The sequence below is a fragment of the Sus scrofa genome, chromosome 17, assembly GCF_000003025.6.
Source record: "Sus scrofa isolate TJ Tabasco breed Duroc chromosome 17, Sscrofa11.1, whole genome shotgun sequence".
In the NCBI taxonomy this organism is placed as follows: Eukaryota; Metazoa; Chordata; class Mammalia; order Artiodactyla; family Suidae; genus Sus; species Sus scrofa.
Window position 1 is genome coordinate 7,401,193 of NC_010459.5, and position 10,553 is coordinate 7,411,745.

Genomic DNA, 10,553 nt, shown 5'->3' on the forward strand with positions numbered 1-10,553 from the left:
AGAGTAGGGGTCCAATCGGAGCTGTAGCCACCAGTCTATGCCACAGCCACAGCAATGCAGGATCCTTTATTTTATTACTTTTTTTTTTTGTTTTGTTCTTTTAAAGGCTGCACCTGCAGCATATGGAGGTTCCCAGGCTAGGAGTTGAATTGCAGCTACAGCTGCTGGCCTACACCACAGCCACAGCAACTCAGGATCCAAGCCACATCTGTGACCTACACCACAGTTCACGGCAATGCCAGATCCTTAACTCCCTGAGCAAGGCCAGGGATCGAATCTGAGTCCTCATGGATGCTAGTGAAGATTAGTTTCCACTGAGCCACAACGGGAACTCCATGGGATATTGACTTTAAATGCATACTTCCTTGTTTTTTTAATACAGTGTTAGTACATTTCTGTGGTTTTATTTCCTTTTATTTTAAAAATTCTAAAGTTGATTCAAATGGATTGACACTTTCAAGTAACCTTTTACATCTATGCTGATTTCAATATTGTTTGATACAATAACAAAATGATTAAACAATATGTTCAATTTAAAAAATGGTTAACTAGTCATTTATTGACAATCTACTACACAACTTTTATTCTCTAGAATTATCGCATGTATTGAGAAATTCATAAAAGGAAAAAGCTAAACTGGAAACTACCACCTTAAAAAAGCAAAATTAATTTCATATTTATAGTATGCGATATTAAGTCCCATATCCAAAAAAAAGGGTACGATTTGTAGTAATTAAGGATTATGCTTTTGAATTAAGTTCATCAATGACCTTACTATTGGAAGCACATCATAATTCTACATGCAAAGTTACAAAGTACTGTAGACTATAGGAGCATCTTTGTAACATTAAAAAAAAAAAAAATACCTTGATTTAAAAATTGTTTCCTGAAACAATAATCAGTGAGGCATATCTGTCCCCAATCAAAAATGCTTATCATGTGAGGGGATTATTTTCAGTCTTCTTTCACTGATTTGTATTGGCCTTTGTATGAGTTAAGAGGTGAGATTTCATGTTATTTGATTGAATAAACTTCCTGCGACAGCCTTCAAAGGGACACACGAAAGGTTTCTCCCCGGTGTGGATGCGCACATGTGTACGCAAATTGAAGGACAGTGAAAAGCGTTTTCCGCATCCTTCAAAAGTGCAGGGAAATGGCTTCTCTCCAGTATGAACCAGAAAATGCCTTTTTAGTTTTGCGCTCTCCTTGAAGGCCTTCCCGCATTCTGCACACACGTGATCCCGGGGACTGTGAACGGAGAGATGCTTTCTCAGAGAAGCTCTGCTGATGAACTCTCTTGTGCATCCACTCTCAGGACAGACAATTTTCTCTGGAGCACTTTTATTTTTACTTGGCTTCGTCCTAGCACATTCTGTGAGAGCTTCAGGATCTGAAAAGTCAGTGCTGGGTATTTTTCCAGGAGGAAGCTTCTTGCCTGGCACGTACTCAGAAAACTCAAGAAGTGAATTCTCTCCGACACTTGGTTGAGGAAGTTCTTGTTTTGCCCCCTTTTTCATGTATTCCAAGGAACAATCGAGAAGTGAGCTTGCTGTAAGCACCTGTTGAGAGAGCTCTTGTTCTGATCCTTCTTTCAGGCAGTCAAGGGACTTAAGAAGTGAGTCCTCTTCCACGAGGGGTTCAGAAAACTCCCCTCTTATTATGCATTCTATGTAACAGTCAGAGAAGGAATCCTCCTCGACAACCCGAAAGCTAGTCTCATAGCACACATCTTCATCGCTTAAGGTCCAAGCCTCGTCAGGTGGTTCCTGCTGGGCTGCCTGTGACTGGTCCCTGCTGACAGCTCTTCCACCCAGGCCTTTCTTTTCCCTTTTCTTCAGCTGTTGGTCCATGTCGTCCTGTGAGCTCCCTCCTTGAAGCTTTGCACCAGAATAGATCAACCACTTCCACGGAGTAGGGATCTGGGCGAGTCGTCTTCAGAAAGCACCTGCTTGAGATAGTTGCCATTAGCTAAAATACATTCCAACATTAGAGCCATTGTCAGAAAATGAACTCAAAAAAAGGGGCCTGGAACTCACTTTCCAGCAACAGAATGGCTACATGTATATCTTTATTTATTTATTTATTTTTTGTCTTTTTGCCATTTTCTTAGGTCGCTTTCACGGCATATGGAGTTCCCAGGCTAGGGGTCCAATTGGAGCTGTAGCCACCAGCCTACACCAGAGCCACAGCAACGCAGGATCCGAGCCGCGTCTGCAACCTACACCACAGCTCACGGCAACGCCGGATCCTTAACCCACTGAGCGAGGCCAGGGATCGAACCCGAAACCTCATGGTTCCTAGTCGGATTTGTTAACCACTGAGCCACGACGGGAACTCCGATGTATATCTTTAGCTAACTCTGTAAGAGAGTAAGAGAATTAGGTGTGACGTACACAGGTCGTAATCGTTTCTTTCCTGGGTATCCCCGACAAGTTACCTGACCTCTGATTGATCACCTAACATTCACTGGGTACTCACTATGTGCTAGCCCTTCTCTAGGCTATTCAGGAGTTGGGATACATCAGGGAAGAGACATAACAAAACATCTGCCTCATGGAGTATGTGCTCTTGTGCGCATACAAATAATGTACGTTTTGGAGTTCCCATTGTGGCTCGGTGGTTAACGAATCCGACTAGGAACCATTAGCTTGCAAGTTTGATCCCTGGCCTTGCTCAGTGGGTTAAGGATCCGGCGTTGCCGTGAGCTGTAGTGTAGGTTGCAGACGTGGCTCAGATCCCGCGTTGCTGTGGCTCTGGCGTGGGCAGGTGGCTACAGCTCCGATTCGGCCCCTGGCCTGGGAATCTCCATATGCTGCAGGAGCGGCCCTGGAAAAAGGCCACAAAAAGACACACACAAAAAATAATGTACATTTTATGTAATAAGGCAAAGTGCTATAGAATAACCCAAGGGATGTATAACTGAATCACTTGCTGTACACTTGAACACAACCTTTTACATTGGAGTTTCAATTAAAAAAAAAAAGTTCTCTTGTGGTTCCGTGGGTTAAGGATCCAGCATTGTCACTGCAGCTGCACAGGTTCAGTCCCTGACCTGTAACTTCTAAATGCCGTGGGCATAGCCAAAAAAAGCCAAGGGACTGGCAGAAAAAAGTTTGCAATTTTAAATAGAAAGGAAACTCCTGGCAAACCTTGACTGAGGTAGTGGCAGTTGACTGAAAACCTGAAGGAGTGAGGGAGCAAGATATGCTATATCTTATGTAACACTCCTATGAAATTCAAATTAAATGCATAAAAAGTACTTAGCACACAGTTCATGGCATAGAGCAAATTCTGATCACTCACGTGCACTCCTGTTTATTTTACCTTTGTATTAATCCTTTAAGGAGAGTTGCTGAATGCCGTTTAAGTGCCAGGTACTATTCTAGAACAAGGGTGGCATTTTTTTCTTGGAAGAGCTGGAAAAACTCTTAAATTTTGTGAGCCCTACAGGTCCATGTCATAGTTATTCAGCTGTCACTGTAGCACAGAAGCAGCAGCTGACAGGACACAGAGGGTAATACACTGTAGAGGCTGATTTGGGCATAGACCAAACCCAACTGGAGTAATGAGGATGCGGGTTTGATCCCTGGCCTTGCTCAGTGGGTTAAAGATCTTGTGATGCAGCATAGGTTGCAGATGTGGCTTGGATCTGGCATTGGCCGGCACCCGTAGCTCCGATTCAACCCCCTAGCCTAGGAAACTCCATGTGCCACTTGAGTGCAGCGCCCCCCCACCCATCTAAAAGTAGCATAATATCCATGAAGATGTGGGTTCCATCCCTGGCCTCACTCAGTGGGTCAGGGATCCAGCGTTGCCATGAGCTGTGCTGTAGGTGGCAGATGTAGCACGGATCCCGAGTTGCTGTGGCTGTGGCTGTGGCTGTGGCCAGCAGCTGAGGCTCTGATTCAAGCTCTCCCGAACCTGGGAATTTGCATATGCTGCCAGTGTGGCCCTAAAAAGAAAAAGTGTACTAATGCCCTACTGTAGGAACAAAAGTTAAATACTTTAAAGAAAGTAGTGGGATGAAAATTATCAGCTTGAAAATATTTTTAAATAGTTACTTTTGGTAAAAAAACACATGGAATGAGGAGTTGCCATTGTGGCTCAGTGGTGACAGACCCAGTGGGTATCCATGAGGATGTGGGTTTGATCCCTGGCCCTGCTCAGTGGGTTAAGGATCTGGTGTCGCTTGAGCTGTGGTGAAGGCTGGTGGCTGCAGTTCTGATTCAGCCCCTAGCCTGGGAACTTCCATGCCACAAGTGCAGCCCTAAAAAGCAAATAAATAGGAGTTCCTGTTGTGGTGCAGTGGAAACGAATCTGACTAGGAACCATGAGGCTTTGGGTTTGATCCCTGGCCTCGAATTATCCAGCATTGCCTTGAGCTGTGGTGTAGTCTGGCAGCTGTAGCTCAATTTGACCCCTAGCCTGGGAATCTCCATATACCGTAGGATCGGCCCTAAAATAAAAAAAAAAAAGCAATAAATAAACAAAAAAGTAAAATACGCTCTCTAGATATACATATACACATACATAAGTACATTATTATTTGTTTATAAAATATGTAAATGTTGTGTATGATATATAACTTGCTAAGGGAAGATTTTTAAATGTCTTCTAAAGCATTTATATATACATATTTTAAATAAATATATAATTTTATATTTTATGAATAAATTATATACTCAAACAAGTATAAACCAAATATTTATATTCAAATTGCCCAGGGAAGAGTTTTAAAATGTCTTCCTAAATATCTGCATATATCATATAAATATTTTTATACTACATATACACATTTGAGAAGATGTTTAAAACTCTTCCCTTACCAAGTGAAATGCATGCTTTCCTCTTATTTATTCTATGTATTCTTTTCTTTTGCCAAAAATAAATGGCACGGGAGTTATTGTTGCAGTGCAGTGGAAATGAATCTGACTAGTATCCATGAGGATGCGGGTTTGATCCCTGGCCTCGCTTAGTGGGTTAAGCATCCAGTGTAGTGGTGGTGAGCTGTGGCTTAGGCTGGCAGCTGTAGCTCCTATTTGACCCCTAAGCTGGGAACTACCATATGCTGTAGTTGTGCGGCCCTAAAAAAAAAAAAAAGAGGCACGATTTTTTTGAGGTAGTTATTTTTAATTGTGGCTACTTCAAAATATTTTCATGCTGTTTATATATATGTTACATTCCTAATAAATAATATATATAATGTTAATGGTACAAGTGTTATCTATTTATCCTTTATAAAAATGAAATAAACCAGGGAGATTGTATTCAGGAATATTTGCCTAACAAAATCTTGCTCTCACAGTTAAAAAATAATTCTCGTTTATTTAATATTTGTGAATGTGGCACCTTTGGAGCAAAATACTAGCAATAGAGCTGAAGTTTATGTAAGAAAGAACACAGTAGCGCCCTCCTTCAATTAGTTCATTTGAAATAACTGACAAAATCCTACCTACCTTCATATTGCACATCTGTAACATATATAATATTACCATACTTGAAATGAAAAAATTAGGGATAATATCAGATTATAGAATTAAAAAACGAAAATGACCCACTCCCCATCCACCTCACCATAGGAGCATGTGCACAGGCAGGTTTACTTCCCATCAACATTTCACATCTCTGCTTAAACGGCACTTTCTCAGGCAAGCTTCCCTGATCCTGAGTCTCAGTTAGCTCCCTATTTTACACTGACCAGAGCCTCTTGGTTCTCATTATTTAAGGTCTGTCTTACCTACTAGACTGTAAGCTCTAAGAAAGCAAGGGCCTCTTGTGTCCATTCACAGCCCCAGCAATCCCCACATCTGTAATGAAGTAAATTGAAGAATATGTATTTAGTAATCATTTTGGCGGTATCCGATTTAGCAACCTTGGTTGTGATAATTGTTGTACACCTATAAATGTAATAAAATTCATTAAGTAATTAAGAAAAAAAATACCCAAGTAATTTAAAAGCAAAAAAAAAAAAACAAAACAAAAAAAACCAAACTTACTAGAAAACCACCTGGGATGTTAGAACACACTTGATGTAGAAGTTTCAAAAAGTTGGCTGTCAAAGATGCCTAGGTGTTATCTAGACATTTCCTATGAGAGAGAAAGGTATTTTCTTTATGAATTTACCAGTGTCCAAGTACAGCTTTTACCTCTCTAAGCTGAGTCTCATTTGTCAGGTCTGACTATTATGCCATTTCTCACACACCACACAAACCTCTGAGAGCAGTGTATAAAACTGAAATGGCATTTACTAATTAATTATGAGAATACACCTCTTGATATAAGTGCATTTTCCCACTGGCAGAAATAACCACACAGAAAACGTATTGGTTAAATATGGTGTAAAGACAAAATCTGGGAGCAACATGAATACTTAAAGGCATGAGACGTTCTCAAATTGTGACAGAAGTACTTCCAAGGTTGCATCATGTTCTTATTTGATCACTCGACAAATATTTAATATTAAACATTATCCTAAGTGCTGACCCTTAGCCCTGGTTTTCAGAGAGAGTTTGTCTGAGATAGTAATATACATAAACAAAATAGTTTTAGATGGAGAAAAATGCTGTGAAATGAAACCAATTAAGAGGACAAGTGGGAAAGGCTATCTTAAAGAATGTCTGGAAAGGCCTCCAAGGAGGCATTAGACCTGGGGGAAAAAAAAAAAGTATTAGCTGAAAGAGGTGGAAGAAGAGTGTTCTTTTCAAGCTGGATCAGAAAGCACAAAGGGATTAGCTTGCTGGACGGCGAAGAAAGCCACGCTTACTGCACAAAATGGCGGGCAAGACCACAGAGGCCTGAGCTAAGGTTGGGGACCCGCGGGAGGGAGCCATTTGCATTTCATTCCCCAACTGATGGGAACCATCAAGGATTCCTTTCAAACTAGGAAATTAGCGTACTCTGATTTAGGTTAAAAGATGACTCAAGCAGACTTGTGAAGAATGGATTAAGGGAGGCAAGAATGAAAGCAGACCCCCCCTCCAAAAAAAAAATCCTTGAGGCTGTTTAGTGATGTAGGGGTGGTCTGGGGCAGGCGGTGGCCCTGAGGTGAAATGGAGGCAGAGGGAAAATGGAGGTAGAACCTTCCAAACCTGCGCTCGGGTCGGATAAAGAGGGTCAGGGAAGTAAGAACCAGGAATGAGTGAGGGGCTCTAGTTTTTTTGTTTTTTTTTTTTGTTTTTGTTTTTTCCCCTCAAGTAATTGAGTGGATGATAGAGTCCCACTTGCAGAGATATTTGAAGAGGAAAGAAAGGGAAAGTTTACTCTCTTTATAATAAACCACTTCAACATTTTAGTATAAAAGACTGCTAGCCATATCTTGCCATGAAATACAAATTTTTGAAACAGAATAACATTCAACTTCAAGGAAATTTCAACCAGGCATCTTGCTTTCATGAAAGTGTATTTACTTTCCTCCTTTATGTTTTAAAAGTTTGAGGCCAGTGGCCCAAGACAGCTGTGGATTAACGCAGTTTAAACACTAGAAGTCCACGGGCCAAGGTCCACTTTCCACCTGGTTCTAGGATGATTAAAATGGTTCCCATCCGTAGTTTTCAACATCTTATTGACCGTAATCCACGGCTAAAAATACATCCGAAGTATTGAACTCAATGCACACCCCTTCGCCATCGCTGAAAGAAGCCGCCCCACTGAACCAGACTTACCCATGCTAACGCGACGCGCTCTATTCCCTATTCCAATACCTCTCAAAGGTAAGGCGTAGAAGAAACTGCTTCTCGCGCCCTCGACAGCTGCTGAAAAGAACCCGACTCGCCGGTTGGACCCACCCTCCTGTTTGATGGACACCTTGTCATCAGGCTACACCTACGTTTCACTATGCCTTGATTAGTTGCTTTCCAAGGAAAGGCTCTACCAACCCAGTAAAGGTCTAGGGATCAGGTAGCGGTGGGCGTGGCAGTGGGCGTGGCAGTGGCCGTGGCTCTGCTGCAGGCCCGGGTGGGGTTGGCCGCCCCACCTGGCAGCGCACGGTCACCTTCGACTGCTCCTTCCCACCCCGCCCCCCCTTCTCCGCGCCGCAGTAGCTGGGCCTCCGCCACGTGGGAAAACCTTTGAATCCCAATTTTAGCTGGAAGCAGGCACTCGGTAAATGTCTATTGAACAAATGAACGTAAGTATAATCAAATTTAAGGAGTTATATGTCAGTGGAAGAAAATCAGTTTTGGTGGAGGCAGATTTTACCCTCTGGAGCGCACACCACGCTTTTCCCTGTGCTTTCTCTTATCTTCCCCCCCCCACACACCCACACACCTCCCCCGTCTCGCCCTACCCCCAGTCGCAGAAGAATTCCTATTGCTGCTTTTTCTTTTTCACCCATTAATGTGACTATTCATATCTCTAAAAGTAACACAACTTAACTTGAAAGCAGCGGTCAATCAACGCTTACCGTTGGCTATGGTCTAGTGAAGTTTAATAGTTCGTATAAGTACACAGACCATTAAAACAAAAACCAAATCAATGTTTAAAGGCCTCTTAAATTTTCACCTGATGCTTGCCTTCAATTCACATATATATGTGGGAGCAGTTATCGAGTCTTTTTTTATTTTTTTTTTTTGGTGGGGAGGGGTCTGTTTTAGAATAAGCGCCAGTGAGAAAAATACAAGATCATTTCTGATGGGGGAAATAACGGAATTATTTTTTTAACGTATTCGCTGATCTCCCCAGTAGGCACATCAGGTACCTGTCCATTTGATATCGAAGTTATATAAAGCTACCTAGCTCCTTGCCTTAAAACATTTTTATTTGCAGGCAAATTTCTGAAGGCAAGAATTGTGAGAAACTTCTTTGCTGTTCTCCGTGGTGCACTGCTGTGGTTCTAGAAAATGCGCAGGCAAGTTCTCAGAGCGGGTTTGAACCAGACGTGTGGGTCTTTGTGTGTGTGAGATAGAAATGTTATGTTTTGGGTTTCAATAAGAAATAAAACTCCAAAGAGCCGAAAAATCCTGAGGAAGCATTCTTTCCAAGCCTTGAGATGGCAATTGCAAGAATCTTTGCTCACTGGGGTGTTTCTCTTTCTCTATTTATATATAATGCCATCATCATCAATTATATATATATGTATACACACACACACACACACACACACGACACATATAAATGATGTATAAGTAAAATATAAATAAATGATATCACTTATGTATGTGTTATAGGATGACATATAGAGAAAGGGATGCATGTATGTGTTATATTGCAGGATGACACATATAGAGAAAGGGATGCACATCACTCCCATGGTTAAAGATTCTTTTTTTTTAACTCTTCGTCTTATTCACCAGACCACACCTTTTTGTTACCACTCCTTTCACCCTTGGAACAGTGCATACAATCAACTAGATTAATTTATAATTCCCCACTACCGATTCAGTCTGGTCACTTGGTTTGTGTTGGTATCACTATGCTTGTAAACTGGAGTCTGCATGTTTAGAAAATCTGAATTTACATTTCGCACTACACCTCTTACATAAATTATATTTGATCCCGTTTTGTCTTAGCTTTCTTTATCATGGCCCTAAGAAGTAAATCAAAAAGAAGGAACTCATCTGTTGTCATATGAACCCAGCTCAAGGGAAATTGAATTTCTCCAAAATGAGCTAGGGAACCAATTAAACCCAGAAACAAAACCTTTTGAAACTGATGCAAAGAGGGTGGTGAATAGAAATAAGTGGGATTTTTTTTGGATTGCTGGAATTTTAGTCATAGTACTATTTCTATGAATAACATTTTGGCTGTTTTTTTTTTTAAATTATTTTGACTATTTCTGTAATACCAACTAATATTTTCCTTAAAAAGCTTAGAATTCAAAAACTACAATATGCTGTAATTCATACCACACGTATTTAAATCCGCCCCCCCAGACCATGAGGATATGTATCCCCGGCCTCCGGGAATTCGTGGGCTGAAGTTGCAGGGCCAGAGGTAGGGTGAGGCAAGTAACTTGTCAGTTTTCTGCAAAAAGATTGAAGGGTGCCCCCCAATTCAGTATTAAGATTAATCATATTTTAATGCAGTATTTAAAAAATAAGGTTAGTGCAGAAATTCATGATGAACAAGATATTGAAAACTTAAATAAAGACAACAAAATAATCATGCCCTGTAAATGTTGCTATGCAGCTATGATTAGCACAATGCAGGGGAGGTATTGGGTATTATGAGAGCCCATAATGGGAGACTGTAACAGAATCCGCAATTTCAGGAAGCTTTCCCTAAAGGTTAGTCAGCTGATAATACAGCTTTCCCTAACAGTGGATGGAATACTTAGGAAAGGAAAGAGAACAAAAGTTCATAGGAAGAAGCTAGATCTTCGTTTCAAGAGCAATGGCAGTGGAATATTTCAAAACACGTGTCATATCTAGTCAACACATAGAAACCTTAAACTTGTAAGATTGTTTCATTGTTGGAGTTTGAGAATTAAATATTTTATATGCATTGTCTCTATCTTAAAACTAATTTTATAAAGTGATTACTATTGTTATTATTTTATTTGCATTTTAAAATGATTATTCTGACATCCAAAGAAAGTTTACACACTGGTGAGTAAC

General features: G+C 40.8%; 1 protein-coding gene across 3 annotated transcripts; it reads right to left on the minus strand.

Moving 5' to 3' along the window:
• Positions 537-7,835, minus strand: ZFP42 (ZFP42 zinc finger protein). Of its 3 annotated transcripts, XM_005672653.2 has the most exons (4): positions 7,662-7,835; positions 5,997-6,087; positions 5,738-5,807; positions 537-1,945 (listed from the first exon to the last, which is right to left on the minus strand). In XM_005672653.2, the coding sequence occupies exon 4, from the start codon at positions 1,848-1,850 to the stop codon at positions 966-968; it is 885 nt and encodes a 294-aa protein (XP_005672710.1). In that variant the 5' UTR covers positions 1,851-1,945; positions 5,738-5,807; positions 5,997-6,087; positions 7,662-7,835; the 3' UTR covers positions 537-965. The 3 variants fall into 3 exon arrangements, with proteins under 3 accessions (XP_005672710.1, XP_003359913.1, XP_005672711.1); XM_003359865.4 differs by lacking the exon at positions 5,997-6,087; XM_005672654.2 differs by lacking the exons at positions 5,738-5,807; positions 5,997-6,087.

What these genes read in the sequence shown, in the direction of transcription:
- ZFP42 (XM_005672654.2), bottom strand. Translation starts at nt 1,850, where the DNA reads ATGGACCAACAGCTGAAGAAAAGGGAAAAGAAAGGCCTGGGTGGAAGA.